The sequence below is a fragment of the Conger conger genome, unplaced genomic scaffold, assembly GCF_963514075.1.
Source record: "Conger conger unplaced genomic scaffold, fConCon1.1 SCAFFOLD_80, whole genome shotgun sequence".
NCBI lineage: Eukaryota > Metazoa > Chordata > Actinopteri > Anguilliformes > Congridae > Conger > Conger conger.
Window position 1 is genome coordinate 100,074 of NW_026890368.1, and position 19,927 is coordinate 120,000.

General features: G+C 47.5%; 2 protein-coding genes across 9 annotated transcripts in view; both read right to left on the reverse strand.

The window, feature by feature from the left end:
• On the reverse strand, positions 1 to 15,263 carry zgc:77880 (zf-DHHC domain-containing protein). 4 transcript variants are annotated; one of them, XM_061230165.1, is made up of 9 exons: positions 15,112 to 15,263; positions 14,484 to 14,572; positions 13,568 to 13,641; positions 13,284 to 13,396; positions 6,432 to 6,493; positions 4,509 to 4,617; positions 4,293 to 4,365; positions 3,365 to 3,521; positions 1 to 3,217 (listed from the first exon to the last, which is right to left on the reverse strand). In XM_061230165.1, exons 1-9 carry the CDS (start codon positions 15,234 to 15,236, stop codon positions 3,126 to 3,128), a joined length of 894 nt encoding a protein of 297 aa, XP_061086149.1. In that variant the 5' UTR covers positions 15,237 to 15,263; the 3' UTR covers positions 1 to 3,125. The 4 variants fall into 4 exon arrangements, with proteins under 4 accessions (XP_061086149.1, XP_061086147.1, XP_061086151.1 ...); XM_061230163.1 differs by having other exon boundaries at positions 3,319 to 3,521; XM_061230167.1 differs by having other exon boundaries at positions 3,319 to 3,521; positions 14,484 to 14,528; positions 15,112 to 15,250.
• Positions 15,264 to 15,570: 307 nt separating this feature from the next.
• The window catches only part of arhgef11 (Rho guanine nucleotide exchange factor (GEF) 11), a 52,633-nt gene continuing 48,276 nt past the window's right edge, over positions 15,571 to 19,927 (reverse strand). For all 5 annotated transcript variants that reach the window (XM_061230157.1, XM_061230159.1, XM_061230156.1 and 2 more), the window contains 2 exons: positions 17,289 to 17,406; positions 15,571 to 17,002 (listed from right to left, as the gene is read on the reverse strand). In XM_061230157.1, the coding sequence (XP_061086141.1) occupies positions 16,953 to 17,002; positions 17,289 to 17,406 (168 nt within the window). In that variant the 3' untranslated portion in view covers positions 15,571 to 16,952. The remainder of the gene's footprint in view (positions 17,003 to 17,288; positions 17,407 to 19,927) is intronic.

Sequence of the window (19,927 nt, forward strand, 5' to 3'; positions counted from 1 at the left end):
CATGAAGTGTACTGGTGTGTTTGTGAGGGGTTAGTATGCACATGAAGTGTACTGGTGTGTTTGAGAGGGGTTAGTATGCAGATGAAGTGTACTGGTGTGTTCCTGAGGGGTAAGTATGTGTGTGTATATTAGTGTATTAGTGTGTGACTGTGTGTGTGAGTGAGTGAGTGAGAGTGTGTGAGTGTGTGTGTGTGTGTGTGTGTGAGAGAGTGTGAGTGTGTGTGTGTGTGTGAGAGAGTGTGTGTGTGAGTGTGTGTGTGTGTGTGTGTGTGTGAGAGAGTGTGAGTGTGTGTGTGTGTGTGAGAGAGTGTGTGTGTGAGTGTGTGAGTGTGTGTGTGTGTGTGTGTGTGTGTGTGTGTGTGTGTGTGTGTGTGTGTGTGTGTGTGTGTGTGTGTGTTAGCGCTCTTTGGGGTGTAGGGACAATGGCTGTGTTCAAAACCCAAAACAAACATACTACATACTATGAGTATGTACCGTGCGAGATAGACATGGGTCTGAATGCAGTATACTTAACCATGTACCCATGTCAGTACCCATCTCATTAGATTCACAAACCTGAAATATACTGTATGAGATACAGCGGTGTTTGCCCCCTTCCTGATTTCTTATTTTTTTGCATGTTTGTCACACTTAAATGTTTCAGATCAAACAAATTTAAATATTAGTCAAAGACAACACAAGTGAACAGAAAATGCAGTTTTTAAATGAAGGTTTTTATTAAGGGAGAAAAAAAATCCACACCTACATGGCCCTGTGTGAAAAAGTGATTGGCCCCTAAACCTAATAACTGGTTGGGCCACCCTTAGCAGCAACAACTGCAATCAAGCGTTTGCGATAACTTACAATGAGTCTCTTACAGCGCTGTGGAGGAATTTTGGCCCACTCACCTTTGCAGAATTGTTGCAATTCAGCCACATTGGAGGGTTTTCGAGCATGAACCGCCTTTTTAAGGTCATGCCACAGCATCTCAATAGGATTCAGGCCAGGACTTTGACTAGGCCACTCCAAAGTCTTTATTTAGTTTTTCTTCAGCCATTCAGAGGTGGCCTTGCTGGTGTGTTTTGGATCATTGTCCTGCTGCAGAACCCAAGTTCGTTTCAGCTTGAGGTCACAAACAGATGGCCGGACATTCTCCTTCAGGATTTTTTGGTAGACAGCAGAATTCATGGTTCCATTTATCACAGCAAGTCTTCCAGGTCCTGAAGCAGCCCCAGACCATCACACTACCACCACCATATTTTACTGTTGGTATGATGTTCTTTTTCTGAAATGCGGTGTTACTTTTACGCCAGATTTAATGGGACACACACCTTCCAAAAAGTTCAACTTTTGTCTCGTCAGACCAGAGTATTTTCCCAAAAGTCTTGGGGAACATCAAGATGTTTTCTGGCAAAATTGAGACAAGCCTTAATGTTCTTTTTGCTCAGCAGTGATTTTCGTCTTGGAACTCTGCCATGCAGGACATTTTTGCCCAGTCTCTTTCTTATGGTGGAGTCATGAACACTGACCTTAACTGTTCTTAACAGTTCTTTGAATGTTGTTGTAGGGTCTTTTGTGACCTCTTGGATGAGTCGTCGCTGCGCTCTTGGGGTAATTTTGGTCGGCCGGCCACTCCTGGGAAGGTTCACCACTGTTCCATGTTTTCGCCATTTGTGGATAATGGCTCTCACTGTGGTTCGCTGGAGTCCCAAAGCTTTAGAAATGGTTTCATAACCTTTTCCAGACTGATAGATCTCAATTACTTTCTTTCTCATTTGTTCCTGAATTTCTTTAGATCTCTGCATGATGTCTAGCTTTTGAGGATCACTTGGTCTACTTCACTTTGTCAGGCAGGTCCTATTTAAGTGATTTCTTGATTGAGAACAGGTGTGGCAGTAATCAGGCCTGGGTGTGGCTAGAGAAATTGAACTCAGGTTTGATAAACCACAGTTAAGTTATGTTTTAACAGGGGGGGCAATCATTTTTTCACACAGGGCCATGTAGGTTTGGATTTTTTTTCTCCCTTAATAATAAAAACCTTCATTTAAAAACTGCATTTTGTGTTTACTTGTGTTGTCTTTGAATAATATTTAAATTTGTTTGATGATCTGAAACATTTAAGTGTGACAAAAAAAAAATATATCAGGAAGGGGGCAAGCACTTTTTCACACCACTGTATATAGTTCAATGTATTTTTATCCATGGCAACAATTCATAAAAATACTGATTAAAAACCACTGGATAATTTCCCATGTAATATCACTGCTCTCAGTTTCTCTCCTAATATTCCACTTTTGCCCATTACGGTCATCATGAATACATTTCTTATTCAGGTCCTAATATTCCCATGAGCACCCAGCACATGCTGAGCCCTTACTGGGCTGCCGCTCGTTCCCTACACGTTTCCGGTGGTTGGAAGTTGTTCTTGGCGATGTGCCGGTTCAAAGCTGGTGGAGCTGCTGTCGTAGTTTTGTCACTCCTTATGATTGGACGCTCAGAGCAGCGACTCCGTATGACTGGACATCCAGCAGTGCATTATGGGGGACGGCTTTACTGCTCAGTAACTTTGGTCACGCACAGGGATAGTGTGCATCCGGGAAATTTCTGCATACTCAAAATGAGCATCCCATGCACATGAAGGATTACTATGCTCTCATTTTACATCACAGTTAGTATGCAAAGTACAGTTAGTAAGCACAGATAGTATGTGGTTTCAAACACAGCCAATGTCTTCTCCAAGACGTCCACGGTAAGAGTTCCAGAGTCACGGCGTTCCAGGGTCACTGTGTCACGGCGTTCCAGGGTCACTGTGTCACGGCGTTCCAGGGTCACGGCGTTCCAGGGTCACTGTGTCACGGCGTTCCAGGGTCACGGCGTTCCAGGGTCACGGCGTTCCAGAGTCACGGCGTTCCGGAATCACGGCGTTCCAGGGTCACTGTCACGGCGTTCCAGGGTCATGGTGTCACAGCGTTCCAGGGTCACGGTGTCACAGCGTTCCAGGGTCACGGCGTTCCAGAGTCACGGTGTCACGGCGTTCCAGGGTCACGGTGTCACAGCGTTCCAGGGTCACGGCGTTCCAGAGTCACGGTGTCACGGCGTTCCTGGGTCACGGAGTCACAGCATTCCAGGGTCACGACGTTCCTGGGTCACACATCGTAGTCCGGCAGAGCGGAATAGCTGATTCCCCCAGCAGAGGGGGGGCTGGAATGGAGGGGGAACAGCCAACACAGAACTGACCCTGGAACAGCGAAGACACAGCGCATTAGCACTTTATACGCACACACTAAAGGTTAATTTAGAAGTGAGGAGATTGCAGTTACTCTGAAGTTAGGTAGTCACTTTAAACTGGCTGTTGATATATGCGCACGCACACACGCACACACACCTCTTCCAAAGACCTCTCTCAGGAGTGCTAGTTTGGGTTTGCGTGTGTGTGTATGCGTGACTGTTGTGTGTGTGTGCTGGGAGCTGGAAGCCCGGTCCTTCATTAGTCTGTTCTTCATCTGTTCGATCGGCGTCTCGTCCGTGATGATGGACACTAGCTGTGGGGAAGAGAGCGTTTTAGTGCACACATAAACCTGTCACTATCACTTTCACTATCAGTGACTACACTTATCACTTTCTACATCAGCCTACATACAGCAGCCGTCTCTAAGCCCAACGTTTTGCACCTTAACTCCACACAGCTAATCCTAAACACTAATCTATCATAACAGCAGGTACCTGATCAGTTACATTACATTACATTACATTATTGGCATTTGGCAGATGCTCTCATCCAGAGTGACGTGCAATTGATTAGATTGATTAGAAGCAGGAGATAATCCTCCCCTGGAGCAATGCAGAGTTAAGGGCCTTGCTCAAGGGCCCAATGGCTGTGCGGATCTTATTGTGGCTACACTGGTAATCGAACGACCGACCTTGCGGGTCCCAGTCATGTACCTTAACCACTATGCTACAGTCATGTACCTTAACCACTACACTACAGGGTCATGTACCTTAACCACTACACTACAGTCATGTACCTTAACCACTACACTACAGGGTCATGTACCTTAACCACTACACTACAGGGTCATGTACCTTAACCACTACACTACAGGGTCATGTACCTTAACCACTACCCTACAGGGTCATGTACCTTAACCACTACCCTACAGGGTCATGTACCTTAACCACTACCCTACAGTCATGTACCTTAACCACTACCCTACAGTCATGTACCTTAACCACTACCCTACAGTCATGTACCTTAACCACTAGGCTACAGGCAGCCCCATCATAGAAGATGCCTGTGATATTATAGGAGGTACCTGATCATAGAAGATGACTACGACAAAAACTCCAAACAGCACGGACTCCACTAGCAGGATGATGTAATGAGCTCTGAGAGACAGGGAGACAACCTCAGGACAACAGCAGTGATAGAAACTTACCAATTACATTAGCCAATTACATTAAGCTGTATGTATGCATGAGAGAGAAAGAGAGAGAGACAGAGAGACAGAGAGAGTGTGCGTGCGTCTCACACTATGAGGTGTTTGCTGGGAGCTTCGTTGGGGTCTCCATCTCTCTCACTGCGGATCCTCCAGACCCAGGCAGACACCACCAGCGCTATAGAATACAGACTGGCCAACCCTGCATCACAGAAACATACCAGCCAACCCTGCATCACAGTGCAGTCTACGTAGCTATCTGGGCAGTGTTACAATGTCTATTCTATTGTCTCTATCTGGGCAGTGTTACAATGTCTATTCTATTGTCTCTATCTGGGCAGTGTTACAATGTCTATTCTATTGTCTCTATCTGGGCAGTGTTACAATGTCTATTCTATGGTCTCTATCTGGGCAGTGTTACAATGTCTATTCTATTGTCTCTATCTGGGCAGTGTTACAATGTCTATTCTATTGTCTCTATCTGGGCAGTGTTACAATGTCTATTCTATTGTCTCTATCTGGGCAGTGTTACAATGTCTATTCTATTGTCTCTATCTGGGCAGTGTTACAATGTCTATTCTATGGTCTCTATCTGGGCAGTGTTACAATGTCTATTCTATTGTCTCTATCTGGGCAGTGTTACAATGTCTATTCTATTGTCTCTATCTGGGCAGTGTTACAATGTCTATTCTATTGTCTCTATCTGGGCAGTGTTACAATGTCTATTCTATGGTCTCTATCTGGGCAGTGTTACAATGTCTATTCTATGGTCTCTATCTGGGCAGTGTTACAATGTCTATTCTATTGTCTCTATCTGGGCAGTGTTACAATGTCTATTCTATTGTCTCTATCTGGGCAGTGTTACAATGTCTATTATATTGTCTCTATCTGGGCAGTGTTACAATGTCTATTCTATTGTCTCTATCTGGGCAGTGTTACAATGTCTATTCTATTGTCTCTATCTGGGCAGTGTTACAATGTCTATTCTATTGTCTCTATCTGGGCAGTGTTACAATGTCTATTCTATTGTCTCTATCTGGGCAGTGTTACAATGTCTATTCTATTGTCTCTATCTGGGCAGTGTTACAATGTCTATTCTATTGTCTCTATCTGGGCAGTGTTACAACGTCTATTCTATTGTCTCTATCTGGGCAGTGTTACAACGTCTATTCTATTGTCTCTATCTGGGCAGTGTTACAACGTCTATTCTATTGTCTCTATCTGGGCAGTGTTACAATGTCTATTCTATTGTCTCTATCTGGGCAGTGTTACAACGTCTATTCTATGGTCTCTATCTGGGCAGTGTTACAATGTCTATTCTATTGTCTCTATCTGGGCAGTGTTACAATGTCTATTCTATTGTCTCTATCTGGGCAGTGTTACAACGTCTATTCTATGGTCTCTATCTGGGCAGTGTTACAATGTCTATTCTATTGTCTCTATCTGGGCAGTGTTACAATGTCTATTCTATTGTCTCTATCTGGGCAGTGTTACAATGTCTATTCTATTGTCTCTACCTGGGCAGTGTTACAATGTCTATTCTATTGTCTCTAGTCCAGCACATGAGATTTGAAAAGAAACAAGGAATATTAAGTCAAGGTGCATAGATAAAGTAGACAGAGAAAGCTCTTATGCCTAAATGCCTGCATTTATATAGCACCTTTATCGAAAGCGCTGTACAATTAATTATTCTCATCCACCCATTCACACACCAACGGCGATTGGCTGCCGTGCAAGGTACCAACCAGCTCATCAGGAGCAACTAGGCTTCGACGTCATGCTCAAGGACACCCGACTAATCTGCGGGAAGCAAACTGTTCAATTACTTTCGGTCTATGAAAAAGTGATGCAATTCCTACACGGATCATAATATGGTTGATAATATGAAGAGAGCACATTATCAACCCTTCCACAGACCGAGGCCTGCCAGCACAAACAATCACCACAAATATACTGACCCCCTTTCTGCTACAATATAGAGAAATATAAGAGCAGTCCATGACTGCGCGTCCTCACCCGTGTAAAACAGGAACTGGATAAAGTACTTCTGGTTCAGCTCCCCCACACAGTTATTTATCCTACAAAAGAGTGCAAAAATCATACACATCAGCACACACAGACACTCATGTATATACACGCATACATACAGACAAGCATATATATACACACACACATATATACAGACACACAGACAAGCATATATACACAGACACACAGACAAGCATACACAGACAAGCATATATACACAGACACACAGACAAGCATATATACACAAACACACAGACAAGCATATATACACAAACATGCATATATACACAGAAAAGCATATATTCACAGACACGCATACATACAGACGCGCATACAGTGGCTACAGAAAGTATTCAGACCTTCACTTTGTGCTGTACATTTTATTTCAAATGGATGAAACAGTTTTTTTTTTGGGGGGGGGGGTTCTCCAGAAAACACTCAATAACCCATAATGACAAAGTGAAACATTTTTAAACATGTTTGCAAATGTAATAAAAATCTAGCGGAATACAAGTATTCAGACCCTTAATTCAGTACTTTGTAGAAGCTTCTTTGGCAGCAGTTACATCTTTCTTGGGTAAGTCTCTACATGCTTTGCACACCTGGGGCCTCATTTATAAACGTTGGGTAGGCACAAAAGAATGCGTACGCCACTTTCTAAGCAAACTTTGGCATTTATAAAAAACGAACTTGACCGGAAAATGTGCGGTCCTCCACGGAAACTCTGACCCATGCGTACGCACATTAACTGTAGAAATGAGAAACTGTGCCTTTAATGCTCGTGACGTAAGACCAGGAAAACGGGAAGTGAAACAGGATGTAAAAAGGTATAAAGATTTGCCGGGAGTTGTGGCTGGGTATGGCTGCTGTAAGGATGTGCTTCGTCCCTGTTATACTTATTAAAGTGTTGTGTTGTTGAATCTCGCTATACGGGTTCTCTCCCTTCCTAAGTGCAACACAACATTTGGCGACGAGAGAAGTCGAAAATGATACACAACAGATACCACTGTGTAAAATAAATCGAAATTGATTGTTGTTGATTGTACTCTTAAAGGGTTCTGATTTTCTGCATGTTTACACTAGGACTCGGAACTATACTGTCCTCTCAGGTCCCCTTTGCACTTGTTCTTGTGTTTAATTTGCACTTTGTTGTACGTCGCTCTGGATAAGAGCGTCTGCTAAATGCCATGCAATGTAATGTAATGTAATGAAATATTACCTCTCACGTATCATATACGAAGAGTTAATTTGCAAAAATGGATAAAAGCCTCTCACAACGAATAAACAAACAGCTGTTTGATTGATGCTCCCTGGAGTGCCCAAAAAATATGATTTAGGATGATAAATATAAACGGAGATGTTGTAAAATAATCCCTAAAATATGTACACGAATTGTTAAACAATACTTCATGTTATTAAATGTATTCTCATAAATAATATGGTGAACAGTCGGACAAATTGCGCTGCACTGATGCCGTTTACAATGCGTCAGTCGGCAGATACGAGAAAAGTTTCATATATTGTTATCATATTCATATATTATGTTTTTTTTCCAATGGTGCTAGACAAATAACGTGTATTATTATTATTATCATCGTCATCATCACATTCGTTGTGCAGAACTGTTCGTCATTTACAATCAATCAGGGTCATTTCCCACACCTGTAGCTTTTCAGAGGCAATCAAATGGCTGAAATCCCTTTTCTTGGCCTTCTTTTCAGCGTTTGCCATTGTCGTCTTCGTGAAATGCATATTCATTAGGGGTGTTTCACGGCCTATTTATAGGCAACTGTGGGCGGGACATGAAGCTGGCAAAGTTGCGCCACATTTAGAGTTGATTGTGATTTATAAAGGAAAACTGGCGTGGGACGTGCTTATGCACTGTTTTATAAATCAGAATATTTTTTTGCGTACGCACGTCCTAGGTTTCATGCTTATGCAACCTTTTGACGTGAATCCTAAGCACAGTTTTATAAATGGGGCCCCTGGATTTGGGCAGTTTACCCCATTCTTCCTGGCAGATCCTCTCAAGCTCCGTCAGATTGGATGGGAAGTGTCTGAACTGCCATCTTCAGGTCTCTCCACAGTTGTTCTATGGGGTTTAACTCTGGGCTTTGGCTGGGCCACTCAAGAACAGTCAGAGACTTGTCCTGAAGCCACTCCAGCGTTGTCTTGGCTGTATGCTTCAGGTCATTGTTGTGCTGAAAGGTGAACCGTCGCCCCAGTCTGAGGTTGCGAGAAGGTTTTCTTCAAGGGCCTCTCTGCATTCGGCTGCATTCATCCTTCCCTCTGCCCGGTCTCCCTGTCCCTAGCACTAAGAAGCACCCCCATAGCATGATGCTGCCACCACCATGCTTCACCGTAGGGATGGTATTAGCCAGGTGATAAGCAATGCCTGCTGTGTGCCAGACATAGAGTGTCTTCCGTTCAGCCCTAACCATAACCCCACTCTACCGTTCAGCCCTAACCATAACCCCACTCTACTGTTCAGCCCTAACCCCACTCTACCGTTCAGCCCTAACCCCACTCTACCGTTCAGCCCTAACCATAACCCCACTCTACCGTTCAGCCCTAACCCCACTCTACCGTTCAGCCCTAACCCTAACCCCACTCTACCGTTCAGCCCTAACCCTAACCCCACTCTACCGTTCAGCCCTAACCCCACTCTACCGTTCAGCCCTAACCCCACTCTACCGTTCAGCCCTAACCCCACTCTACCGTTCAGCCCTAACCCCACTCTACCGTTCAGCCCTAACCCTAACCCCACTCTACCGTTCAGCCCTAACCCCACTCTACCGTTCAGCCCTAACCCCACTCTACTGTTCAGCCCTAACCCCACTCTACCGTTCAGCCCTAACCCCACTCTACCGTTCAGCCCTAACCCCACTCTACCGTTCAGCCCTAACCCCACTCTACCGTTCAGCCCTAACCCCACTCTACTGTTCAGCCCTAACCCCACTCTACCGTTCAGCCCTAACCCCACTCTACCGTTCAGCCCTAACCCCACTCTACTGTTCAGCCCTAACCCCACTCTACCATTCAGCCCTAACCCCCCTCTACCGTTCAGCCCTAACCCTAACCCCACTCTACCCTTCAGCCCTAACCCCACTCTACCGTTCAGCCCTAACCCTAACCCCACTCTACCGTTCAGCCCTAACCCCACTCTACCGTTCAGCCCTAACCCCACTCTACCGTTCAGCCCTAACCCTACTCTACCGTTCAGCCCTAACCATAACCCCACTCTACCGTTCAGCCCTAACCCCACTCTACTGTTCAGCCCTAACCCCACTCTACCGTTCAGCCCTAACCCCCCTCTACCGTTCAGCCCTAACCCCACTCTACTGTTCAGCCCTAACCCCACTCTACCGTTCAGCCCTAACCCCACTCTACCGTTCAGCCCTAACCCCACTCTACCGTTCAGCCCTAACCCTACTCTACCGTTCAGCCCTAACCCCACTCTACCGTTCAGCCCTAACCCCACTCTACCGTTCAGCCCTAACCCCACTCTACCGTTCAGCCCTAACCCCACTCTACCGTTCAGCCCTAACCCCACTCTACCGTTCAGCCCTAACCCCACTCTACCGTTCAGCCCTAACCCCACTCTACCGTTCAGCCCTAACCCCACTCTACCGTTCAGCCCTAACCCTAACCCCACTCTACCGTTCAGCCCTAACCCCACTCTACCGTTCAGCCCTAACCCCACTCTACCGTTCAGCCCTAACCCCACTCTACCGTTCAGCCCTAACCCCCCTCTACTGTTCAGCCCTAACCCCACTCTACCGTTCAGCCCTAACCCTAACCCCACTCTACCGTTCAGCCATAACCCCACTCTACCGTTCAGCCCTAACCCTACTCTACCGTTCAGCCCTAACCCCACTCTACCGTTCAGCCCTAACCCCACTCTACCGTTCAGCCCTAACCCCACTCTACCGTTCAGCCCTAACCCTACTCTACCGTTCAGCCCTAACCCCTCTACCGTTCAGCCCTAACCCCACTCTACCGTTCAGCCCTAACCCCACTCTACCGTTCAGCCCTAACCCCACTCTACCGTTCAGCCCTAACCCCACTCTACCGTTCAGCCCTAACCCCACTCTACCGTTCAGCCCTAACCCCACTCTACCGTTCAGCCCTAACCCTACTCTACCGTTCAGCCCTAACCCCACTCTACCGTTCAGCCCTAACCCCACTCAACCGTTCAGCCCTAACCCTAACCCCACTCTACTGTTCAGCCCTAACCCCACTCTACCGTTCAGCCCTAACCCTAACCCCACTCTACCGTTCAGCCCTAACCCCACTCTACCGTTCAGCCCTAACCCCACTCTACCGTTCAGCCCTAACCCCACTCTACTGTTCAGCCCTAACCCCACTCTACCGTTCAGCCCTAACCCCTCTACCGTTCAGCCCTAACCCCACTCTACCGTTCAGCCCTAACCCCACTCTACCGTTCAGCCCTAACCCCACTCTACCGTTCAGCCCTAACCCCACTCTACCGTTCAGCCCTAACCCTAACCCCACTCTACCGTTCAGCCCTAACCCTACTCTACCGTTCAGCCCTAACCCTAACCCCACTCTACCGTTCAGCCCTAACCCCACTCTACCGTTCAGCCCTAACCCTACTCTACCGTTCAGCCCTAACCCCTCTACCGTTCAGCCCTAACCCCACTCTACCGTTCAGCCCTAACCCCACTCTACCGTTCAGCCCTAACCCCACTCTACCGTTCAGCCCTAACCCCACTCTACCGTTCAGCCCTAACCCCACTCTACCGTTCAGCCCTAACCCCACTCTACCGTTCAGCCCTAACCCCACTCTACCGTTCAGCCCTAACCCCACTCTACCGTTCAGCCCTAACCCCACTCTACCGTTCAGCCCTAACCCCACTCTACCCTTCAGCCCTAACCCCACTCTACCGTTCAGCCCTAACCCCACTCTACCGTTCAGCCCTAACCCCACTCTACCGTTCAGCCCTAACCCTAACCCCACTCTACCGTTCAGCCCTAACCCTACTCTACCGTTCAGCCCTAACCCCACTCTACTGTTCAGCCCTAACCCTAACCCCACTCTACCGTTCAGCCCTAACCCCACTCTACTGTTCAGCCCTAACCCCACTCTACCGTTCAGCCCTAACCCCACTCTACCGTTCAGCCCTAACCCTAACCCCACTCTACCGTTCAGCCCTAACCCCACTCTACCGTTCAGCCCTAACCCCACTCTACCGTTCAGCCCTAACCCCACTCTACCGTTCAGCCCTAACCCCACTCTACCGTTCAGCCCTAACCCCACTCTACCGTTCAGCCCTAACCCCCCTCTACCGTTCAGCCCTAACCCCACTCTACCCTTCAGCCCTAACCCCACTCTACCGTTCAGCCCTAACCCCACTCTACTGTTCAGCCCTAACCCCACTCTACTGTTCAGCCCTAACCCCACTCTACCGTTCAGCCCTAACCCCACTCTACCGTTCAGCCCTAACCCTAACCCCACTCTACCGTTCAGCCCTAACCCCACTCTACCGTTCAGCCCTAACCCCACTCTACCGTTCAGCCCTAACCCCACTCTACCGTTCAGCCCTAACCCCACTCTACCGTTCAGCCCTAACCCTAACCCCACTCTACCATTCAGCCCTAACCCTACTCTACCGTTCAGCCCTAACCCCTCTACCGTTCAGCCCTAACCCCACTCTACCGTTCAGCCCTAACCCCACTCTACCGTTCAGCCCTAACCCCACTCTACCGTTCAGCCCTAACCCCACTCTACCCTTCAGCCCTAACCCCACTCTACCGTTCAGCCCTAACCCTACTCTACCGTTCAGCCCTAACCCCTCTACCGTTCAGCCCTAACCCCTCTACCGTTCAGCCCTAACCCCACTCTACCGTTCAGCCCTAACCCCGCTCTACTGTATAGGCCTGACAGGAGCTCCTGGGAGCACTCAAAGCTTTAGAGTTCCTTCTACCTCATGGCTTAGTTTATGTCCTGACAAGCAGTGTGAAGACACAGGTGTGTCCCTTTCTAAACTATGCCCAATTAATTACATTTGCCACAGGTGGACTCTAATCAAGTTCTAAACACATCAAGGATAATTAAAGCAAACAGGATGCACCTGACCACAATTTGGAGTGCTACAGCAAAGGGTCTGAATACTTATGTAAATTAGCTTTCCCGGGTTTTTTTCTCATTCTTTTTCAATAAATATGTGCATACATTTCTAAAAACATGTTTTCACTTTACAGGTTATTGGGTGTAGATTGAAAAGTGGCTAAAATAGGTGTGAGTGGGGCAGTATGTAGGGTGCGAGTGGGGCAGTATGTAGGGTGCGAGTGGGGCAGTACGTAGGGTGCGAGTGGGGCAGTACGTAGGGTGCGAGTGGGGCAGTACGTAGGGTGCGAGTGGGGCAGTACGTAGGGTGCGAGTGGGGCAGTACGTAGGGTGCGAGTGGGGCAGTACATAGGGTGCGAGTGGGGCAGTACATAGGGTGCGAGTGGGGCAGTACATAAGGTGCGAGTGGGGCAGTACGTAGGGTGCGAGTGGGGCAGTACGTAGGGTGCGAGTGGGGCAGTACGTAGGGTGCGAGTGGGGCAGTACGTAGGGTGCGAGTGGGGCAGTACGTAGGGTGCGAGTGGGGCAGTACGTAGGGTGCGAGTGGGGCAGTACATAGGGTGCGAGTGGGGCAGTACATAGGGTGTGAGTGGGGCAGTACGTAGGGTGCGAGTGGGGCAGTACATAGGGTGCGAGTGGGGCAGTACGTAGGGTGTGAGTGGGGCAGTACGTAGGGTGCGAGTGGGGCAGTACATAAGGTGGGAGTGGGGCAGTATGTAGGGTGCGAGTGGGGCTAGGGTGAAACTGACCAGGGGCAGTGGTGGTCCATGCGTCGGATGCATCGCTGGCAGACCCTGCAGTGATGAGCACGGGGGGGGCGATACGTCTCACATCGACTGCACACGGTCCAGCCCTCACAGCCCTGGGAGGGAACAACCGCTCAAACTCCCACAATGCACATAAATGAACTACAACTCCCAAAATGCACATAAATGAACTACAACTACCATAATGGACTAAATTAAATATGTACTTGGTACTCAGAGAGAGCTTGAGTGTGTGTATGTGTGGTACTCAAGAGTAGGTTCCTTACCCGTTCATTTTTGCGAGAGGACTGAGAGCGAAGGTCAGAAAAGTCGATGGCCGTGTCTGGGAGGGGCACCATACCTGCCAAAGCAACCGTTACACAGTATGGGAGGGGCACCATACCTGCCAAAGCAACCGTTACACAGTATGGGAGGGGCACCATACCTGCCAAAGCAACCGTTACACAGTATGGGAGGGGCACCATACCTGCCAAAGCAACCGTTACACAGTATGGGAGGGGCACCATACCTGCCAAAGCAACCGTTACACAGTATGGGAGGGGCACCATACCTGCCAAAGCAACCGTTACACAGTATGGGAGGGGCACCATACCTGCCAAAGCAACCGTTACACAGTATGGGAGGGGCACCATACCTGCCAAAGCAACCGTTACACAGTATGGGAGGGGCACCATAACTGCCAAAGCAACCGTTACACAGTATGGGAGGGGCACCATACCTGCCAAAGCAACCGTTACACAAGTATACACAGTCTCACACAGCCCCGCCGAACAACCCTGTTACACAACTATACACAGCCAAACAACCCTGTTACACAACTATACACAGCCAAACAACCCTGTTACACAACTACACCCAACACAGTCAGAATCACACACTGTTGCATAACAATTCACAACAACGGTCACAACCACACAAAGCTACACAACCATTACACAACAGTGACACATCTACACAGCCCTGATATTTCTAATAAGACTTTTTCCCTGTATGAAACATGCTCAATAGCATCAGATTTCTCAGTTACACAGCCACACACACAACAGTTGCATATACCCAAATTACACACAGCTAAAACCACATTACACAAGTGTGTGTCAATGGGTATAGAATAAATACATAGTGTCAGAGTAAATGTGTCTAAGTACATGGAGTAAGAGTGTGTGTGTGTGAGACACTCACCTGGGTCTGAGAAAACTGCCTTTGAGTGACAGGCCAGGAGCAGGACTAGAAGGACGTTGAAAACGGCACCGTGCAGTGAGCACCAGGCACTGAGGGCAGACACTCGTTACTCTTTATGACCTCCGTTTGAATACTGAATTAGAGATGGCTTCTTTTAACTTTTAAATTGAATCAGCCAACTTGCGGGGTACCCTCAAATTGGACAGATTAGCATAAGGGGTCTCAGGTTTCTTTTAAATTACGTTGTTCCAGAAACTTGTACCTGCTTTCATAATGCCGTTTACATTTGTACATTTCAACTTGTTTGACCGATTTCTTGGATATATATCTTAATGTGTGTTACATCGCTAGTCCGTATTCTCGGGACGCCATTGTAGAGCTTTCCTCTTGACTAGCTTCTCCCTAGTTAAATAAACCTCTCTAGCATTTCTGCACTGAAATGTATTACACACAATATGCCAAGCAGGTTGGTTAATGTGTTTAATAAATAATATATGAAATTCGTCGCAATCCTGGGATGAATCGTTCATGGTTATTCGAAGCCTAAGTTAGCTCACGTTAGCTAGCAAGCATACACCGCTACGCTGCACATCATCACATGTACTGAAACCTTTTTAACGATACTCACCTCCCGGAATATGCGGGTATTAGGACATATTGGATTACCACGTAGTCGGCATAGAAAACGCTGAAATATGTTAAAATCAGACATATAAACCCACACGGGTCTCTCCGACAGCGAAGAGCTATCATCTTTGAAACCCGACGGGTCTCTTCTGGATGACGTCATCAGTATGTTGCTGACCATAGACCTCCCGACTGAAATAAGTGTAGCATCGAGATATATCTAACTGGAGACAGTCTCCCCTTTCCGGTCCCATTGATTCCTATGAGAGCCGTTTAATGGCGAAAGAAGCCGATTCACGGAGCCGGCCATGTTGGACTATGAGGTTTTGGCACCAGGGTATGCGCACTGGGTAATATACCATACCAGTAACCGCAGAGTGTGTGTGTATATATATATATATAAACGGTTCACATTTCAGTGGGGTTGTCCTAATCTAGACTTGACTGCAAGAGCCCAAACATCATTTCATCCTTTTTATTTTAATATCTGATGTTAGTTCATCATCCCTCTGTGCAGCTAAAAGCCTCAATAATTTACATAATTATTCATATCAACAATAAAACAAAATGAGGAAAAATTAAAGTTACATAAATTTCAGAGACCATAAAACAAAGGATTGCATTATATTATAAAACTCTGAGAGACAAAGAGAGGAGTCCTCCCAGTCTGCAGACAGAAAGAGAGCGGGGGATGAAGGAAGAGAGCAGGGGATAGAGAGACGGAGAGAGGAGTGGATAGAGAGGAAAGAGGGGGATAGAGAGGAGAGAGAGGGGGGATAGAGAGGAGCGAGGGGTGGGTTAGGGTTATTTTTGTACATTCACTGGCTCAATTTCCATGTTAGCATAATGTCTTAGCTTAGCATAAAGACTTGAAGCCTATAGGAGTCAGTGGTCTACCTCATTCGAAGTGAAAAAATACACCTTACAGCAACTCCAAAGCTGTCTTATTACATGAGGTATCATGCGTATTTGAAATACACGTGCGGGAAAATTGTAAAAACGAGAGAGAAGTTAGGCAGTTGGAACTATAACCGCTGAACACACCTGTATCCTCTTTTGTCTTCTGCTGGTTGAGTGCAGTGATCCGCGCACCTTCTGAAGGTAGAGCTGGATCCAGTGCGCTCATTCACTTGGTGAATTTCAAAAAAGTATTTAGCACATTTACAGATTTCTACAGGAACAGACCAACTGCACGTATAGCAATACTCAACACTATATAAATAAATTATTATTGTTGTCGTTTGCTCATGCATGACCATGATAATACAGTACATTTCAGAGCAGCTCCATAAGGGTCACTCCCACAGGCCTATCAGCTCCTCTTTCCCCCTCTCCTTCAGTGTGCATCCTGTCCTCCATCCTGTCCTCCATCCATCCCTTCTGCTCCAGTGTCCAGAGCACAGCTCAGGAGTCCAGGCCAGAGGCATTGTGGGTATCAGACACATCCCTTACAGCCAGCCTACTGTGGCCCTTTCTCACCGCATCATGTGTGTGTGTGAGTGTGTGTGTGTATGTGTGTGTGAGTGTGTGTGTGTGTGTGTGTGTGTGTGTGTGTGTGTGTGTGTGTGTGTGAGTGTGTGAGTATGTGTGCGTGTGCGTGTGCGTGTGCGTGTGTGTGTGTGTGTGTGTGAGTGTGTGTGAGTGCCTGCTTGTGAGTGTGTGCGTGCTTGTGAGTGAGTGTGTGTGTGTAAGTGAGTGTGCGTGTGTGCATGCATGTGTTGTGCATGTGTGTATAAGTGTATGTGTGTGTGGGTGTGTGCATGCAAGTGTGTATGTGATTGTCTGCGTGTATGTGCGTGGGTGTGTGTGTGTGTTTGTGTGTGAAGTGTCTTGGCAAGTCACTCAAAATCCAGTGGATTGGATCTCTTGCAGAGTTGGGCTGGCATCATTTCCTGAAGAGAACACACACATATACACACGCACACACACAAACATACACATACACACACAAATGCACACACACACACACACACACACACACACACACACACACACACACACACACACACACACAAAGGGAGTGAGCAAGAAACAGGGATACAATTATGACTGAAAATATTTTCATTATGCCTTTTTATCAGTTAAAGGAAAATATAGGCATCTTGCTCTCAAAAGCCATTTTAAAAATGAGGAGAGATTGAGAGAGACAGAGAGAAAGGGAGAGAGAGACGGACTCACCACAATGCTCAATTGCTCTCGCATCAGTAGGCGTGGTCTGGAAACTGTCACCTGACATTTGATTGACAGGTTGATCTGTCAGTGTTAGTAGAAGCTGATAATGGGCAACTTCTATGTCCTGAGAGAGGCAGAGAGGGAGAGAGGGAGAGGGAGAGGAAGAGAATGATGTGTGATGTGACAACAGGCTTTTTAAAAATATACTCATATGTTACGAGCCAAATCAAGATCTTCCATGAAAATTTGGTATTTATTTTTGCCACACTGTTAAAAGTAGTGTTTTTACACCTTTTGATGAAAAGAAGTCCAAGGTGCGTCCAGGTTTTGCATCCTGCCTGGACATACCTCAGTTTTTCCCAAATAGCAAAATGAAAAAAGATACTCTCAGTTTGAAATATCTAGAAAACGTACACTATTGTCATTAACAACAGATTACGTTTTCAATGCAGCTGTGATGAAATTGAAGGGGTAGGGTGTGAGAGAGAGAGAGAGAGAGAGAGAGAGAGAGAGAGAGAGGTATGTGTGTGTCAGTGTGGCTGTGTATGAGTGCGTGTGTGTGTGTGTGTATGAGAGTGTGTGTATGTGTATGTGTATGTGTATGAGAGTGTGTGTGTGTGTGTGTGTTAGTGGTAATTAATAATATCACAGGGTGCTGTGATGCGTCTAGTGCAGCATGCTAGTGAGCCGTTGCATGTAGGGATGCATGTGACCCCCCCTCCCTTAGCCCCTGCCGCTGGCCAACCCAGCCTTGGGTAAAGGAAGCAGAGTGCGTAAGTCTTCCGAGGCCAGTACATAGCCTCTCCTGCACCAAGACTCCTACCATGCCTCCTCGTGGCAGCACACGGTAACTGGCAGTCTCGTGACTCCAGGCTAAATTGGTAGGGGATCTCGGAGCAGCCAGAGGTGAGGTGTACAGGCCCACAGCCATGTGGACACGCCCTGGCACCCACCAGCCAATGCCCCACTGCCATGTGGGTTAACCCGGGAGGGTGTATGGCTATGGGAGTTAACCCCAAAAGAAAAAATCTGTGTCCGGGAGCACACGAGAGGCAGGATTGACAAACTGAGACCTGGCAGCCCCCTGCAACTTCACCCTCCAGAAGGTCGTCTCGAGTCTCCTCATGCCACCGGAATATTGGAAATGTGGAGCCAAGCTGTGGAGACAGGGACTGCGCACCCCTCCTTCACGTTAAATCCATTCTTTTGCGCAAGCTATCACTTCCACTGTAAAGTCCTCTGGCGACTAGGCAGAGCGGTAGGGGCAGGTCGTGGATGAAGACTGGTAGCCTCTAGCTCGAGCCTTGCACAGAGGCGGCACAGGCAAGATGGTAGCTGTATGGATGGGATTTGGGAACAGCATCCTACTTCGGCAGCTACCTGTGCGACTGAGCAGCCCTTTTCAGGGTCCACACTGCTCACCCCTTGACAGGGGACGGGTCCAGAAAAGGCGACCTAAACATTGTCTGTTCCCCCCTGACCTGGACGGCAAACCGCAGTCGTCAAGGCATCCCTTACCGCGGTCGCAAAACCAAAAATATAATGAATCTCAACTTAGCAACCTGGAACGTACAAACTCTCTTGGATATGTTGGATGACGCTTCAAGACCCCACAGGCGCACCGCACTTGTTGCCCACGAGCTTGGCAAATACAACATCGACATTGCTGCCCTGAGCGAGACCCGTTTCTCAGGAGAGGACTTGCTCACAGAAGTTGGGAAAGGATACACCTTCTTCTGGAAGGGCCTTCCAGAAGACACCCGACGACTACACGGAGTTGGCTTTGCCGTAAGAACCAAACTCCTTCGTAACATCCCAGAATCACCCCAGGGAATCAGCGAAAGACTAATGACCTGGCGCATTCCACTCGCCAAGGGCCGCTTTGCTACCCTCATTAGTGCATACGCACCAACCCTGTTTGCAGACGATGGTTTAAAGGATGCATTTTATGAGGTCCTAGACAGTATACTGTCAAAAACACCTTCCTCCAACAAAATCATCCTTATAGGAGACTTCAATGCCAGAGTGGGCACCGACAATCTACTCTGACAAGGAATTATTGGAAAACATGGCATAGGCAACTCAAACAGCAATGGCCTAAGGCTTCTCTCACTCTGTGCTGAACATCAATTGATCATCACCAATACCATATTCCAGCTGAAAAACAAGCATAAAACATCATGGATGCACCCACGATCTAAACACTGGCATCTACTCGACTACATAATCACTCGTCAACAGGACCAGCATGACGTGTCCAAAACTCAGGCCATGCGTGGACAGACCATCGTCTAATCCGCTCAAAATTCCAGTTAAAGATCCGTCCTCACCGCACAAAACAACCCTCCCGCCGAAAAATAGACATCAGTGGACTCCAGTCCCCTGATGCCCTGGCGAGTTACAGCTGGAAACTCTACGAAGGTCTCTCCACCCCCTCAGCTAGCAACCCCTGCAGCAACACCCTCAACATTGAGCGTGCCTGGGCTAACCTCAGCTCAGCCATACACACAGCTGCATCTGAATCACTAGGCCTCACCAAAAAACACCATCAGGACTGGTTTGACAGCAATTCTGCTGAAATTCAACATCTCTTGGAAGCAAAACGTAAGGCTTATACTTCCCATATCTCAAACCACAGTCCTCCT